Here is a 19,136-nt window from a genome sequence, read left to right on the forward strand (position 1 = left end):
AACTTGGGTATTTCTTTTTTTTTTTCTTTTTTTTCTGTGCACTGGCCGCATATCATAGTTGGGAAGTCAATGATATGAAAAGTGCTGCCATATTTAGGCCTCAATGAAAAAAAATGTTTAGCTTCTCACAGAATGCGAACACCTCTATGTCGGATCTAACTACACAAAAACAACCTATTTTGAATCAAGTAACTCTCTGACACAGTGGCTAAGGGTATAGAAAATTAATTTTCTTACCCTGATCAGGCCTGTATATTATAACCTAGGAGTGGTTTCAGATTAAATCCTAAAAAAACATCAGTTCAGATTGACGTTGTTGTTGCAGCACGTTACACAAGACATTTGTATTCTGAATGATACTGGCGATGTTTTTTGAGAGAAATGAACTATAATTTGGAATGGGTTTGAGAGTGTTTACCTGGCTGAAAGTTCTTACATAAACAGCCACAACAAAAAAAAGATCACTTGGTCGGGTACAGATAGAGCCATTGGCAGCTGACCTCAGATGCAGGTGGGGTTAGATCAGGTAGGTTGGATAAATTCTGCACACGACTTGGAAAGAAAATTAACACGTTGTTGTTGTTGTAACCAATATATACCGCCAAGATTGTCTACACGTTGACCCATATTAACTTATACCTCATGACTTAAATTTTTACGGCAGATCAAAAAGCAGCATCAGGCCTATATCAATCGTCCAACTTAGAGTTTAACTACAAAATAAAATTTACCGAATGGACCAGGAATGGCATCTCTTCAAAATTTCTCAAAGCTCTCAGTTTCGAAAGCCCCGCGCAGCAAGATGTCGCTCCTTTAGTGATTGGCTCTTATCGTGCATTTTCGACCAATAAAAAAAAGGAAACCATGGACGCCTACAGCCCACTTTTCGGCTGTCGTGAATGGAGCATACGCTGAAAGACAGGAAGATCAAATTTGAAATTATTATTTCTCGAAGTTTTTGAGCGTCACGATTCAGTATGATGTGTGAGTATTCTGGGAAACTTACAGAAGCACTTGTGCTCGCACGGACGCGAGCAACTGAACTTGAGAAAGTTCGAAAACTGAACTGCTGGTAAGGGAAATGTCATCACGACCGTCTGCGTGATTAAACTTCACTGGCAGTTACTTTCACCTATAGATTCAGTTAAAGAATTATACGTACATCTAAGATAAATAATTGTATGAAGGCGTCATTAAAGTACATAAGGATGAATGCTTGTGTGATATTTGTCTCAAAATGCATAGATTTTCACACAGACATTGATTTATAAGTGCTTGTTGACCTAGAACTTGCAGATAATATTGTTCTCAGTTTACCTTAATTGTAGTTCTGTTATGTCCATCTCATGTTATACCATTTCTGGATATGGTGTTGTAAAGACTACAAGTGCTGCGTTTACATGAGACTTTCCATGTCACTGCTTACATCAGTTCATTTATGCTTCCTAGCTCTGACGGACCATCTCTTCATCTTAAAGGATAACAACCCTGATGCCATAAATGCTACCTGTTATATAACTTTACTTGCTTTACTTGACGTCCATCACACATGAATGTTGGGGCGGATAAAAAGTGTCTGTCGGTACTCGTAGTTGACCGAAATGCTCATCTCGGCCAGATGGCCTCTCTTCAGATCGCTAGTAAATCCAACAGATCCGAAAATTACATGGCCATCGCTGCTAGGCACAAAACACAACTGCCATGTTGCTCTCGCAGGTTCTTGATAACCTGTGTTACCTCGCGAGAAAATCATTTGGTTGCTCTCGGGTCCTTCCGAAGTAACAGGACTGGTTGGCCCGGTGTCAGTATAATGTGATTGGGTGAGGTGTCATGTGTTCCACTGATACTTCAGTGGCAGCAGTACTTTGGCAGCATGGACTTGCCCTGCCACGAGAAGGCACAATATATGTACACACGCCTAATTACTCCTCATTGTCATGTGATTGAAAAGTTGTTAAGTGTGACCCCAAGAATACATACATTCATACATACATGTAAATTTTAGTATTTGATTCACAAAATAAACATCAAATTTTATGTCTAAAACCACTGTAGCATATGAGTTATGTATCTTTACAGGGGCTCAGATGTGATAGATGTCAGCATTGTTAGGAAGATGCCAAACCTAGAGGTCTGCAGTCTAAGGTGAGTAGAGTAACCTTAGATACATGTCATCCCAAAATAGAAAACTGTTGCAGATTCTCCTTGCGTATATATGTACATGGTCATTGTTAGCCATTATCCATTTCTGCATGAAAACCCTAATAACACTTAAAATATTTCTGTATCAGGGTCTACTCCAGCCTAGCTCCACCTAGCTTTACCTTTAATTCCCTACAACACCAGAGTGTAAGCATGGTACATGTACAACTATGTAGAGCTGACTCAAGCCTCATGTACATATAAAGCATTTCATTAGAATATATTATATACATGTGAAGTCTTGTACTGTTTATACCATACATCATTGTCAAACAACAGAGCCAACATTTGATGGAAAACTTTCTATTTGTTGACATATTAGTTCGTCCCTACATCATCCGTGATTCTCCATTGTCATTGTTTGATCAGGCGGATTAAAATGTTGACATACACTTGTCAGAGGTGGATGCCAAGTCACTATATGAGATTTAAACCCTTCGCAGCTGAATTACTGCGTAGACTGATGTCATTCTTCTCTGTGAGGCTAAATTTATACCGTGTGCAGCTAAATTACTGCGCAGACTGACGTCATATGCAATGGTGCATCATTGTGACGTCACACAATGCCAGCAGCTGACATAAAAAGCATGATTTTTTCTTTGGCTGGTTATCTCCCCCTGACGTCAGATGGCACATTCACGGTACACGGAATACATCAGAGAACCAGACTAGAATTTTTCATAGCTCAGCTTTATGCATATGTGAGACTGGCTTTCCATGTGATAAATATTGTAGGGACAAAATCATTATCCACATGCGGAAAAGGGTATACAGGGATTTAAACCCTGTATGTAAGACTTTAACCCTTCGCCTGTGGCTGAAGGTTACAATATCACACAGGGATTAAATCCCCATATACGCTTCGCTACACGCAGATAACTTATAATATTGAGTTATACACATGGTTCCTGGTGTATCTATTTGATGTGAGCCATTGCTGTGTTATTAGTACCATTCTTTTCTCTTCTTTTTACAGTGTCAATGGCATCACTACTCTTAAAGACTTTTCATATTGCCAGAACCTTCAAGAACTTTATATAAGAAAAAATGCAATAGAGAATTTGTCTGAGATTTGCCACTTAAAAACACTCCCAAAACTCCGGTCTTTGTGGATTGCCGACAACCCATGCTGCAACAGAAAGAACTACAGATCCACGGTGCTAAGACATTTACCTAATTTGCAGAAACTCGACAACATAGGTAAGATGCACAATGATTATTATATTTCACTGTGAGTTTGGCCTGTAAAAATGCGCTTTCAAAAGCATCTAAAGGCCTTAAAATGATAGCTATGATATTAGCTTTTCATTTTTTCTGATAAAAAATTAACCATTGTTCAAAATAACTCTTGAAGTGTCCCTATAAGGTGGATGATTAAGTCAATCAGACAAAATGTCTATGTCACTTAAAGAAAGTTAAATTTATGTATTTATATTTATTCATTTATATGATAGGTGTGCCTGAAGTAAACCGCTGTCCTTCTCTAATTACCCGTCAGACCAAATTGAAATAAACCAGATCTGAACATACTTATTTATACACGTGTTATTTTCTATATCACATATACAGTACATGCATGATGATGAACATGTATTACCCTAATACTTCAAGCTCATCAATCACTTCTGCAGTTGATATTTTGTAATATCCCAAACTATTGGGTGTCAAGACATAAGTTGCACAGTTTTATGAAGCGTGCTTCTTTACGTAGAAAAACAAAACATTTTTTGCGTCAATTTATATTAATTGTATGCATAAATTCCACTTGCTAAAATTATATCAGTTTCGTGATTCATTGTTTCTTGTGAGAAAAATTTATTGACATTGTGCGAATTGTCATACTGACTTGCACAATTCAAGGAAATCAAATTTCATCACAAAATTGCAATGTATTGGTATGACTTGAGAGGATTTCATTGTTCAGCAATAATGCATATACATGTATACATCCAGAGAGACTTTATGGCCTCACACAAACACTAGACTTTATGGCCTCACAAAAACACTAGGCAATGGTGCAAATGGAGACATTTTTAATGAACTCTGTATCTTTAATTGAAATAGAATTGCACATTATTCCTCAAGAACATAGCTTTTACACATTGAGAAGTTCATGTAATCCCTTTCCTGAACATTTTTCTTAGCCTTAGCTGGTAAAGGCTGGTGGTTTTGAGAGTGCACAGCCATTCCATCCAACCATAAAATTGAAATGGGAAGAGAAATATTCATAAGTAAAGCATGAAGTACTTTTTGGGGAGAAATTTTTTGTCATTTTAATATAGTACCAGAACATGTAACACTTATTAATGTAAATGACCTAAAATTTTACCGAAACATTAGCATTTTAATCGGCAAATAAATGTCATAAAGTATTGCTTTTAGTGCTAAAACTGTAATTGTCACCCCCAAAACCTCCAAACATCTTTCTAAGGTCAGTAAATCTCTCAGAATCAAGCAAAATGTGCAACTTTGTCATGGACAAACTTTTAGATTTTTTACAGTATCAAATGAAGAAACCTTTTTGCTTTACGGTAACAAACCTGGCCAAACTTCACCTTTTTTTCTGTAACTTGGACAAGTTTTTATATATGTGACCTGCTTCACATCACATCCGAAATATTATTAAGCCATTTGCAAAATATTCTGATTCAATAAAATGATACATTTGTTGACGAGATAGGAATTCTGGTTGAATTCTTTTGAATCTTGTTACTTCCTGATCTTTTTAGAAGCCTGATGAAGCTTTGATCTTTTAATGTAGTCAGATGTCCATTTCCCTGGCTGTCACTTTTGAAGGATAAAACAAAATCTACTTTTTTATTCAAAAATAAATTAACTGTGGCTTCTTTCAGTGTCAAAAGTTGATGACATATACACATATTCTGTGGGTGGTTTGAAATGGCCAGGGAATCGGTGTTTGGGTTCTGCATTTACAAGTCCAGCTGAAGCTTGCCAGTTGGGAATAAAATGGTTTAAATATTGAATCTCAAACTGACCTAAATGAGTGTTATATTTATATCCCTTCATATTTCAGTGTGATAGCTCAATACATAACACTATTAAAAATACATTTGTTTTCATGATTGCAAGAACAGAACAGCAGCTAAAGCTATAATTATCTTGTCTTGATCTTAGAGGTGCATCATGTTTCTATAGACACAGGTATTCACCACCTGCTCTTATTGTTTTTGATATCAACCATCTGAGAATGGGGCTATTGTATTATAACTTCAGGATGTGATTTGTTGTAAAGCTTGTGAATGTGATTTATTTTATGTGTTTGTCATTGTTTCAGCTGTAACTGAAGATGAAGTGAATGCAGCTGTAGAGGAAGGAGATGATTTGTGGCTGACAGATTCATTGACATCAAAGCAATCACGCAATGGATCCGAGCCTGAATCTGAGACCACAGATGATGAGCCTTCAACTGATGACAGTAGTAAAGGCAAAGATAGCCGTCTAAATGAAGTCGTAACACTGACCATGGAAGAAACTAAGTGAGTTATGTAACTTAACAGGATTGTACAATAGCAATTGATATGCAGGAGAAGTGTGATTTCTGTGGTAGCCAAAGCGTAAAAATACATGAATGAAACTATGTACACATGTAGGTGTGTCTGAAGGGAATTTGTTAAACATCTTACAAGCCTTAAACATAAGAATACATACATGTATACATGGGTATACACACATACCTTGTAATTAGTTTAATTGGTTTTTAAAGCTGTTTACATCATGAAAAACTTCTGGTTTGTCATGAGTACAGCCCAGGCTATGAGTTACTTGGTATAGGCCCTGTCACACCTTGACAATTTAGCCAAGGTAAGCCAGCATATGGAAATTTCTCTGAAACGCTGGCATAGGCTGATTATCAGTAACTTATGTAAAACATTTCGAAAGCTAGAAACATGTTCAATAAGTTCTGTGGTGATTTGGAATACATGTACATGTGTCAGTGTGCATTGGAGATAAGTTCAGTATAAGTTACACATACATTCAAAGCACATTAGTCATATCTTAGAAATAAGTTTTGGTACGCTGGAGATTATCTGGAAATATTTCGACTTACAACTAACTTAAAAGTAATGTATGTGAACATTTGTCATTGATCGCATAACTTACCTACAACTTCTGGCCCACCTATCATATGCGGGAGGTATGAACCATATGCTAGCATACGTCAACCTTGCCGTACTACTACATATACCAGCTTGCTTCATCGTGCTTTTAACTTATACAAAACATACCCATAACTTATTTGACATGCACCAGCATATTTGCCAAATTTTTTCATACATTAGCATATGCTAGCTAAATCATCGTAGTGCCTTAAAGGCTGCTGGTTTTCCCAGTACATTGAAATGGCAAATGAATCTTCTTTAGTAAAGAGTGAGACACTTTAGTGGGCAAAGTTTTAATAACGGTAAATGACCAAGGGGCCTCTGTGCCTGAGGGGGCCCAGGAACCTCCTACCAATGCGGTCATTGTGAGTTCAAGTCCAGCTCATGCTGGCTTCCTCTCCAGCCGTATGTGGGAAGGTCTCCAGCAACCTGCAGATGGTTGTGGTTTTCCCCCCGAGCTGTGCCCGGTTTCCTTAAACCATAATGCTGGCTACCATCGTAATAAGTGAAATATTCTTTAGAACGGTGTAAAACACCAATCAAATAAATAAAAAAAATCAGTGACCTAATGTGCTGATAGACAAGCGTCAAAATAAATAATAATTAAAAAATGCACCCATTGTCCGTGCTTACCCAGTGTGAATTGACAGGCCCTCTCAAAATGTGTTGCCTGTTCCCCACAAAATCTTGTGGCTCTAGCTCACAAGGTAGTTGTGAAAATCAGGTAGCACTTCTTAACAAAAGCTGCAACAAACAGTTACGATGATCAGTTATATGTGTACATAGTGAAGGCTCACTGAAATTACTTCCGATCTGGATCATTTTAATGTTTACATGTGCACTGTACAGGTATGTCCATCTGTACACATTTATTTTCTTTTGTGTTTTTAAGTAAAATCCGAGCCCAGTTGGGACTCAAACCCTTACCGCAGGACAAGATGACACCTCCAAAGTCAGTTGCCTCAGGTACCACGAAATCCAGGGTAAGTCCCACAACTTCAGTTATTCTTCATCCTTTAATAATTGAATTGTTTTTAGATTTCAACACATGCTTCAACACATGCTTGCTTTTTATGTGATAAGTTGTCTTTTGGTTTTAAATTGTCAATCTTTTACATTATGATTTGAGCTTGGCACATGATATATCATGTGTGAAACATTGTAATTGGCATTTGATTCAGGCTGTTGATCCACAGTGGTACCATATTCATGTGATTGTCTTAAAGGATTGTCTCCCCTTTTGTGTTTGGTGTGCATGTCAATACCTTTAAGCTATCCACACGACCTAGTTACCCCTAATTATTGCTCAGTTTTTAAATTAATAGGTTGATGTACATGTGTAAATGTCAATTCTGGCTTCAAACTAAATAATGTATGTAAAAGCTTTTGAACTCTTTCTTGAGGCTTTTCATGTATATATTCATTACAATAACTACCACATTGTAGCTTTCACCTACATAATTTAGAAAAGTATTTGTGTGTGTCAAACATCTGAGAGGTGCCTGCTGGCTAAAGAACATATTTAGTGGGTTCAGGAGGCTATGTAAACCAGGGTTGGGTACAGAAATATTAGATGTTAATCGTAAATCACTAGAATGATGGGGTGAGTCATAAATGATACCATTGAAGTAAAATGTTGATGTAAAGAAACATTTATGGTTGAGATAGGCAAACAAAAATACTACATAATGCCAATGAACTTCCTTCTTAACGGTTGGATCTTTATTATTAATCCACTTGAAGAATGAAGGATTGTTCTACAACCAAAATAAATACATATACAATCAATAATTTTCAATCTGGTGGTTGACGCAGCATATATAACACAGTCCACCGCCATTTCTCACTGGTGAAGTTCAAATGTGTTCAGCTTTCCCAGTTACTTCAGGCATGCAAAGTCATGAGAACACTGAGCAGATGTTTGAGAAGCAGGCTTGAAACACTAAAATGATACATGTATAATTGTAATGATACATGTATAACTGGCATGATACATGTATAACTGGCATGATACATGTATAACTGGCATGATACATGTATAATTGTAATGATACATGTATAACTAAAATGGTACATGTATAAATGTAACAATACAAGTATATCTGGAATGATATATGTGACACTGGAATGATAAATGTGATGCTGGAATGACACATGTGACACTGGAATGATACATGTGACACTGGAATGATACATGTGACACTGGAATGATACATGTATAATTGTAATGCTATATGTATCATTCCAGTTGTTATTCCAGCGTGTTCATTGAAGTATGAGATCAATCATTACCATTGAATTTTATTAATTAATTCACGTTTGTGCCGATTCAAGAATATGTTTGTAAGATGACAGTCAATTTTATGGGCTGAGGAGACTAGGGAATCATCACAATTACTGTGTTTTTGGTTCAACCATTTGAGACAGAAACTGTATCCAGGAATAATAAAACATAAATTTCATGAAGAGGATACTTCCATCAAATAAGCAATTACACGAGATGAACAAAATGACCCTCATTAGGAATGAGTGATGAAGTTCTGCATTCAGCTGAAAAAATATCAAAAATAACTTGCTAATGAGGAAGACTGAAGGTGACCTTTTTTTCTTCAACGCTTCCATCCAATTGTCTGTCTGATCTGCTTAAATTACATGTATTAACAATTAATCATTCATAATTAGTTAAAATTTTATGTTAAATGAGAACTTGTTGTCTTCATTTAATTTCAAAGCATAAGTGAGGCTATTTGGTGAGTACAGCCATGAATAATTGTTTGCAAAGAGCTTACTCGTGAAATAGCATAGAAATTACTTCTAAGAGGAAATACCACTGTAGAAATGGAACATTGATTAGAGATTTTCTGCTGCATTACATCTGACAAAACCTGCTTCATGTTAACCATGGTTTTCATAATGGCATATTAATGAAGTGTGCAGGCGTTAGACTCCTGGCTGATGACCCCATGCACAGACAAGTGTCTAGTTATCTCTTACATTAAATATGGGCAAATAGTAATGCAATAAAGAATAAAGATAGTAAAGAATTTTATTCACAATTATAATAAGTCTGGTGATTCTCATAAATAAACATTTTTTCCTTGCCTTGTTATTGTGTTTCTACTTTGCGCTCTCTGCTGATGACAGGCTTTATTTTTTTTTTTTTTTTTTTTTTTTTTTTGCGTGTGCATATGTGTTTTTGTTTAGCATTGTTTACCCTGCTGAGTAATTTGCACCAACCTATTAGAATCCTGGACAAACCATGTATTTTAGAGGACTGCTGTTCTGTTTGTTCCCAGAGCACTGTATGTATGCCCAAGCAAATGGATTCAATGTGATCCCATCCGTTATTGTGTGATGTCAGCCTCCTCATCTGCCCACCTCCACTCATCACTGTAGGGATCATGTGTCCTGGGCTTTCCACAGCTTACACTGTTGTTAGTGTATTGCTAGACTGATCGTTATATAACCTGGCATATAGGAGAGCATACATGTCAGACCGCTAGTTAACCCTTGTTGATCTCTGTAGGCATCATTTATTAACCCTTGTTGATCTCTGTAGGCATCATTTATTAACCCTTGTTGATCTCTGTAGGCATCATTTATTATGAGTGTTAGCTTGATAACTTCCAAATTTGCTATTTTTGTCAATGTGAAAGTGTGCCAATGTCTGTGTTTTGCTGGTGTCTGGCGAAGTACCTGTGATCTGAGATTAGTGTTGACACTGAGGAGAAATATAGAGGCGATGACATTGGGAGCTTAACTTTTCAAACCAGATGCTAAAGGAAAGGGTGTAGCTCACAGGAACAGAGATTAAGTTCTTGTTCTAATCTTCAATTTCAACAACAGCTATTGAGATCCTTGTGATATTAAAGAAAAAACTTAGACTGAAGTGTATAACTCCATGAAGGAATCAATTTGTAGGTCACCTTGCAAATGTCACAGGGTCATCTTGATTTGCTTCAGTTTGTGTGTCTGACTGTCCATACATCTGTGTTACACTTTATCAAAAACTATTTGAGATAGACTTCCAAATTTGCTATACACAACCTTCATTTACTCTCCTCATGCCTTCCATCAACTACCTCTGCTGAAAAAGCTCACGAATCAGATACAGATATAGCTGTTAATATAATCTAGAATGACCATTGGAAAGGTCATGTCATAGTTGTAAAGTAGCTATGCCTGAATTATGTGGGAAGTTTGATACAGTCAGGTTTGTCAGGTCAAACTATGACACTTTTTTTCTCTGCATGTACAAATAATAAATCAGCATTCCCGTTGTGAATTTGTTATATCGCAATGGCCATATTACATTTATCGGTGTAAGCTGCATTTTCAAATTACTGTTGATTAATCAAGATGAATAAAAATTACAGGATGAGTACAGGGCAACTCGCACCCATGCAATCATGACTGTGTCCAAAGTAGAGAGAAAATGGCCAAAATGCCTGTTTAGGGTATTTCACGTCAAATGTTTACTTTGTCTGTCTAAATCAGTTTGAACTGAAGGTTATATTAAAGGCCACTCTCATTAAAGGTGTGTCCTTTTTTCATCTTTAGGGTCTTTAGGTATGATCTTGGCTGAGAGTTGAAATTTACCCTTTTAATGATGCATTTGTGGCTGTAGGGCAGGAATTCACTCCTCTGTCATTGTTACCTTGTTATCTAATGCCTGTCTAATTAACGTTGTTAGACACCAATACTAACAATCGCCTTCAACATGACAGCCTCGTTATGAGCCAGGATTCCTCAATGTTGCGATTTAACCAAAGTCTGTCATGTTTCTGTCTCAGCTTTTAATGTTGAAGCGAATATAGAAAGCTGTTTTCTTCTGTGACAGACAAAAGATTTTTTTTTTGGCTTTGTTTGGAAAGATTTCATTGTGTGCTTGTTAGTAGAATGCAGGAAAGATGAGCAGAAAGTAATGTCAAAGCTACTTGTGACTGCATGCGGTTGTGAATATGCCTGATCAGTCCCCTGAAGGATGTTGGTATCTAAGACACGTATGATCATTTTTCTTAAGTTCAAAGCACTCATCATGTCCTCTTGTGCATAGTGTTGTCTATTTCTTCATTTCTTCATTTGCAGAATTCCCACATTTTGCAAGCTGTACTCCTTCTTATTAAAGAGCTGGATTCAGAGAGTTTGGAAGTGGTGGGAAACGCTGTCAAAAATCGACTGGAAAGTTTATGATGAATTGCTTTGGTGGAGCAGAAATTACCACTTCCTTCCACACAGCAGCCCTGCTTATGTGATATGTGTACGTGCCTTCATTGACCAATGAGTGAAATACAAGTGTTGTGTACAGTAAATGTTATCTGTGGGCAGCATGTTTGTCTCATCATTAAAAATACCTGCCTTTAAGCCAGCAGGTCTGGCTTTACAAGTGTCTGCCATGTTTGTTTTCTTTTTTGTTGTTTTTTTTTTGTTTCTCTTTTGCGTTTGCTTCTTAATTGTAATTGTGAAAAGTAATTTTAAGAAAGATGTGTTAATAATTGAAATAGAAATACCATGTCTGTGGAGACTATGCCACAGATTGTCTGACTCATTTGGATTGTTGCTGCCTTGGAAAAGATTATTGCATATTTTTGTCATTTTCACACTTCTTTATGAAATTTCAAGTTTTGACACCTGTTTTTATGTGCAGCTTGACTTTATATTTTTAGCACAATTGTTTGTCAACACATAGATGTAAAATCAGGAAAAGGGCTGTTTTGTTTTCATTGTTTAGCCGTAGATATGTGGACTCTTTTAACAGTATGCGTTTGACTTAAAATGTCATTAGAATCATTTATAGCTGGCTGTGATGAGAAACCTGATTACCGTAGAGAGGAGGAACAGTATCTTGTTCCGTTTGTTAATGTGAGTACTAGTTAATGATTTATGTTCAGGCATTATCATTGAGAACGAAGGTCTATGCTGATTTGATGTTTCCTCAGGTTAAGATTTTTGTTCAACTCATGCACAGATACTGAAGGTAAGGTTTATGTTACTTGGTGCACTCAAAAGACAGCTGTTTGGTTTCCCTTAATCCCTGGTGACTTTTTCTGTGCTTGACCAAAATACCCCTTACACTACAGCTGATACATCTGTTTGTAGTGCATAACGGGATCTCAAGCCAGTCAAATAAATAAGGAAAGCTTATAGAACTCACAGATTAAGTGAGCAAAGCTGCTGAAATTCAAAGATGTTTTAGTGGACACTTTCAGATTGTGCTTAATGTGCATCTGTTGTGCATTATGTGTGTTTTTATCCACGTTCAAACAATACTGTGTACATGGGGGACCTGGATCCCCTGAATGCTTGTCGGATTGATGTTTGTGCTATTTTCAGTTTCACATTAGTGAGTTTCTAGGGCTAAGCTTGGCTTTGTTAATGTGAGTAGAAACAATGCAATTTCCCGAAGAAACTACATCTGATTGATATATTTCTCAGTTTCATTTTGGTTATCAGTAGCTGCAGGGAGTATTATTCCCTAATGTGGATTATGGATAGTGACTAGTATTGGGCTCCTTATGACAGCTGATGTCAATTGTCATTGTGTAAAGCCTACCCGATATTGCCCAGCGTGGAATGGTTAATGATGAGAGACGTGAACATAGAAGCGAGGGATCAGTGCTATATAGAGAGCAATTTCTTGTTCTTTACAAAGTGGCATGAATCCTTCTCCTAACATCGAAATGTCCATACCTTTACCTTCTATGATCATCTCCCTTCTTAGCACGATACCATTTTGGAAACCCCAAATTGCGCTCTCATTAAACCTGGGTGTTCCAAATAAAAGTGTTACATTTTGTAGAATTGCGATCTAGAAATAGCATGTCTTGATGGTACAACCCTGTCAAATTGCCACACACTGTGTCTGTAAATCTGCACTTTGGCAGCAAACAGTGGTCTGAATTATCTGAAGAGTTTCCTTGGAAATAACCGACACTTTTGAGACTGGTCAGTAGAGAACATCCGTGTTCAATAGGTTGTTTTGTGATCATTGTGACCTTCCTGTAAGAAACCAGGACACATATACCGAAGGTTTTTAAATTTTTCATGAATTTCATGTTAGAGCAAAAGATGTACACTTTTGTCCCAGTCTCAAAAGATCAGTTCTTATTGTGTGCTTGCCTTTCTTGTCGGTTAAACCCTGTGTCTTTTCTTGTTTTTTGTTTGCTTTATTGAAATCCTGTTGAATACAGAAGTAAACAATGTAGTGGTTTATAGATTATCTATGAAAATTAGCATCAGTGGTCTTACATAGAATCCATCCATTTTTAATTTACGGCCTTAAACAGTACACAGTTTCATTTCTTGAGGTCACTTTGGATATAATTCCTGTAGTCTGAAACTTTGAACTTTGAAACTTAATAGTCTATTATTTGCCCGAAGCCAGAAGAAGTTGTTTTACCTTACCGGTTATTTACAGTGTTCAGAAACAGAGATTATGTCACAGACTTATTATAACAGTATTTTTACTTAATAAAAAAACAATATGAATCTTTTGTGTTGCTTTTTAGATTCCTTGTACTGTCGCATGCACTTCAACTAATTTCTTCTGAAACGTTCCTTTGAAAAAACTTTACACGCCCTCATGGCTTCAGTCATGTATTATGTCATCTGAAGATGGAAACCAGAACCTTGATGTTCCTAGGTAGAGAACCTTCAGTCTGAATTGTGCAACGACTGGTTCTTCCGTATCAGTATAATGGCTCGGGCGGGGCAGCTTACTTGCCTTAGGTAAGGCATCTCAGTGAAGCAGCACAAGATAAAAGAGCGGTGGAAATCGATCCTGCAACAAGGAGGCACATTACATGCACTCTAAGGATTCCTTCGTCGTCATTTGACTGAAAAATTGTTGAGTACGACGTTTAACCCCAAGCACTCACACACTCAATCTGAATTCGTCCACCGTCAGGGATATGGATTCAGCATCGTGAATGATGTTTCAGCATTTCCAACACATGTATCTAACACACTGGTTCTGTTAGGCTTCGATTCCAGCTCTCTCTTATACAGATGCCTTTTTAACTGTGAAGTGTTGTCACGTACATTGCGAAGGTCGGTTGTATTCTCGAGGGAAAAGTGTCGGTATTTGTGTTCGGTTAAGCGGGTTTTTTTCAGGTCCTGCATAATTTTATCTCATGCGTGGATAAGCTTTTTCTTAACTCCCTAGTGTAAGGTATGGTCTGTAAATGTACATACTTGGCTGGAAGGTTAAGCTTTTTTTAGCTCCTGTACATTGGGCTCTCATACATGAATTTAAGATTACGCTTTTTTAGTTCCCTAGTCTAAGGATTGGTGTATACATGTACATGTTTGGATGGAAGGTTAAGCTCTTTTTTAGCTCCTGTATAACGGGTACTCATGCATGTATTGAAGGTTAAACTTTTTTAAAGCTTAAGTTTATGTCTTGTTATTGGTGTCATTTTTTTTAGTATGGTGATGTTCCAACTGTAACAACGCAAATTACACATTAAATATAAGTGAACATTTAAACATAGTGCACGTGGATGATAACGTTGAACTAAAGACTTTATAATATGACTAATTTAATAATTCCGTTCTCAGCATCAGACAGGTGAGCCTATGTGGAGCGTCGGGTTAAGATGCTGCCAAGGTATGTCTCCAAAAAGACTCGTGTTTGGAATGTTATATAGGGGACGATACTTTATAAACATTGTACTTCAGCCGTTTTCTCTTCGTCGTCGAAAATCGTATTGCTTAGTCACAGAAGACAGTGTCATCAGTATTAAGTGTGAAAGAAGAAATGGCTTTGTGGAGAGAGAGCAAGGGTAGCACATGAGATTGACCTGTGGAATTATCACAAAGATGGTAGATCGTCGTTGTCTTGTCTTTCCTATCAGAACGTCGGTTTGAGGAAGATCTCTGTAGAGAGCTCTCGGGGATCACACGGCTAAACTGGGGAGGGAAAACAGCCGTGGACTGTAAAGAGATTTTTTACCTCAGGCGATATACAGATGGTGTTTAAAAACTATGCATTTTTTATCCGTTTCTGCCGATGTAAAAAAGGAATCTTGGGTTTATGTTGTCTAAGTTTGATCGAGGTGTGATTGCCTGTAGACTATCGTTCACGTGGTTTCTGATACTCCACGATTTGTTCTACATATATTTTGACGGCATAGGTGGCAAGCCATGTATTTGTGGCCATGACCAAAAAGAAATATTTTAATTTATACCTAATATTTTAGTTTGTATAAAACAGACAGTAGTATTCACACACATCAGCTTAAACTCTACCGCTGTCATCACTTCAACAGGATTATGGTGGGAGGAAGACTGGCAGAGCTCAGGAGAAACCCACGGCAGTCTGCAGGTTGCTGAGTTTAAAATTGGAAGATAATGTGACGGAGTTATGCAGATTCTCGGAAGATCGAAAGTACATCTGACGACAGGATTATGGTCTGGGACAAACCTTGATTAACGTAATCCCTGCAGACAGGTGCTTTCTGGTTATTAGCTACAATACCATACGTGACAATTGCCGTTGTAACCGTTGATTTTCAAACCGTGTCGTCAAATACCATTTGAAAACACAGAGAAATCGGCACAGTAAACCAGGGATTCCATGCAAATGACTTCGTTTCGGCGACTGTAATGCTGGAGTTTCTAGATATATTCTCTTTGGTGATCTTCGGTCACGTTCAAATATCTGCTAGCCCCCCCCCCCCCCCTTCCACCAAAATAGTCATTTAACGGAGGCTACGGGACGAAAACTGATAAATGTCCCGAACAAGCTCGCCTGATCAGTGCTGGTGGGTACTATGATCAACCCTGTGGACGTCTAATATTGCTTTAAGTAATATAATCCAGGGGATTTCCTCAACAAATGACATTCGTGCTTGGGAACGTTTCAACTTCATCTTAGGGATTTCTTACTTTCAAGCCTTGCCAGATGTAACATACATTTTCATGTGGCTCTTTTCTTGTAGGAAATCCTTCTGGAAATTATTTTCTGTGTGGTTCTAATTCCGACAATATCTGCAGAGGCAAACAGAACATTCACTGCATTAAACATAGACGCCAAAGTGAAAAGACAAAGCCGGTGTCCCTGTTATGAGGGACAGTAAAAGAGGAACAGATATTGATTTTCAAACCTGGAGTGTTTTAAAATGTGAGCAACTTGACAGATAAGGCTGATTATTTCCATAAATCTATGAATGTCGCACATATTCCTGTTATCAGTGGCTGTGTTTGACATCACAACATGCCGATGAACCCAGAACTGCTGATGTAGTTAGCCCATGTTAGATAAAGTGGCGGGAATGTCCATCGAAAGGAACTACATTATAATTTCAGTTTTATGGACATACAGAAAATCCGTGCGAGAAGATCGATGATAAGTTGATGTGTTGATTAATCAACATATGTTTGACTATCACTGTTGCTCCGGTCAGTTTTTGTAACGTGTTTAAAACACGGCCATTATATATAAAAACCTATGATAATAAAACTCTGACTGACGAAGCAGAGCTTGTGAGGGTAATAGGATATTACTGTCAGTTGCCATCAGTGTGTCTATATAATGTATGCATCTACCTTGAATCGATAGGCAAGAGGACTTCTGAATGTCATTGACAACTCTTGTTGATATATTGCTACATGCTAATAGGAAAACATGTTTTGACAAACAAACCATTACTTAGAAATGCATCGCCACTTTGGACGACTGTAATTATATCCGGTCATGATGCCCATTTTGAAGCAGTCTAAGCTCGTAATGTACTTTTCCTAGTAAATGTAAACTGGAAAGCATGTATTCAGTGTAAGTATGTATGTATGCTTCGATTATATGTCGTACTTAACCTTCTTTTTATTTCCAATCATATAACGAAGAGAAGTCATTCGTTGTGTACTGAATACCACCTCATCCAGTCACATTTTACTGACATGGGGCCAAGCAGGCATGTTTCCTTCCTCTAACCTCTCAGTGCTGAGGAGCAACTATATGTTGATGACTTAATACATATAACATGCAAGAACGCTGGCCGTTGTCATATAGGTGAAATATTCTTGAGTACGGCGTAAACTACTAATAAGATAAAAAAAAAAAACTACATTATCTGTAACCCTTCTTTTTACAGTCTGTTAAGGGTACTTCACGTGTAATGTCCAGTTTTCGGAAATACTTTATCTGGTATGTTTGCCTGATTGAGTTAGAGCTCAAGTATATATTAAATGTCTCTCTGTAGAGTTATATCCTCTTTTATACCCGAGTCTGTTATGTGTCATCCCGGCTGAGAATTGAACTTGACCCTGTTGGTGATGCATTTGTGGACCGGATTTCACTTCCCTGTCATTGTTATCAATCAAATGTTTTCTCAGAATGTTGCTCTGATTAACGTTAAACAGAAACACTAACAATAAGCCACAACGTGACAGCCTCGTCATGAGCCAAGATTTCCCAAGCTTGTAATTTAAACCCAGCCTCTGTCACGTTTGTGACATCATTGTGAAATAATCATGTCTTTTGTGGGGGTCTGACAAACACCCCAGCTTTTAATTTTAAAGCGCTTATCAAACACTGTTGTCTTCTATGACATTTTAAGCTCATGCTGGCTTCGTGGGAAGGCCGTACGTGGGATGGTCTGTCAGCAACCTGCGAATGGTCGTGGTTTCCCCCGGGGATATCCCCGTTCTCCTCCCACCATAATGCTGGCCACCGTCGTATAAGTGAAATATTCTTGAGTACTTACTCAATCCAAAATACTGCTGTTGGGTTTATTGTTGATTTTATCGGGCACTACACCAAAATATTACTGTTAGGTTTTGTTGATATTATCGGGCTTAACGCCAAGATACTGCTTTCATAACATACTGCAACTGATACGTCCTGTGGTGTGTAACGGGGTTCCAATCTAACATATTCCAAACGGCACGGTCGGAGAGGAAACCAGCATGAGATGGACTTGTACTCACAGCCACCACAGTCGTGGGAGACTTCTGGGTCATTGCGTCGCGCTGGCGTGCTAATACCCTCTACCACGTGTGTACCAAGGACCGCATTGGTGAGAGGCTCCTGGGTCAGTGCGCCGCGCTGGCAGGCAAAGTATCGCGATTTCCACAGTCCATTGTATTGTGATCATGCTCGCCTTCCTGTGCCAGTGACACAATGCCAGTGACTGCGTTCTTAAATGTTTTCGCGAATTTTTATATACCCTTAGTTCTTGGCTAATAAATGTAAACATAGAGATAAGCTTACTGGGATTTAGTTCTGGATACAAATAGAGTTTAATTAAACATAACAAACAACGTAGCTGTTAAGTTCTGATTTGAATTTCCGAATGAAGTGCTGTTTCTTATGAACACGTTTTAGATTATCCTCAGAAAATAATTTAAAAAAGGATAATATTGGGAATTCATCAAAGTATTTTGGAGTTCATACATGCATTTACGATAAAGGTCTTAAAATCATATCTGAACTGAAATTTGTACTCATCTATTACGTGATTACAAGATTTACATCGCTTATCATGGCCAAAATAAAGAAATGTGGTTTTAGTTGCCTACCATTGCTGTAAAACCCTATCCGGATGTATTTCATGCACGATGACTTGATAGTATGTAAATTGTGTGCTAATGACAGCTTGTCTACTGGGGACCACAACATATGATGCATTATACATCTGTAAAGGTCTATAGTTTCACAAAGCTATTACACTGATAGCAAACCGTTCACTGTAGGCATTTTGTTCTGTCTGCTCTAGCTTGGCCAGGAAAAGGCTTCATGGATAATAAGCTCTGGTATCCTATTACAATAGTCGTTTGAGGATAACCGAGAGTTTTTTTTTCTCATGTCTCAGA

The 19,136-nt window shown here is 37.7% G+C and overlaps 1 protein-coding gene across 2 annotated transcripts; it reads left to right on the top strand.

Moving 5' to 3' along the window:
• The first annotated feature begins 907 nt into the window (after positions 1-907).
• LOC135481302 (cilia- and flagella-associated protein 410-like) lies at positions 908-13,811 on the top strand. Of its 2 annotated transcripts, none has more exons than XM_064761151.1 (6): positions 908-1,072; positions 2,080-2,145; positions 3,179-3,402; positions 5,498-5,699; positions 7,216-7,306; positions 11,412-13,811. In XM_064761151.1, exons 1-6 carry the CDS (start codon positions 978-980, stop codon positions 11,514-11,516), a joined length of 783 nt encoding a protein of 260 aa, XP_064617221.1. In that variant the 5' UTR covers positions 908-977; the 3' UTR covers positions 11,517-13,811. The 2 variants fall into 2 exon arrangements, with proteins under 2 accessions (XP_064617221.1, XP_064617225.1); XM_064761155.1 differs by having other exon boundaries at positions 920-984.
• The last annotated feature ends 5,325 nt before the right edge of the window (positions 13,812-19,136 follow it).

Source organism: Liolophura sinensis, chromosome 1 (genome assembly GCF_032854445.1).
Source record: "Liolophura sinensis isolate JHLJ2023 chromosome 1, CUHK_Ljap_v2, whole genome shotgun sequence".
Taxonomy (NCBI): Eukaryota; Metazoa; Mollusca; class Polyplacophora; order Chitonida; family Chitonidae; genus Liolophura; species Liolophura sinensis.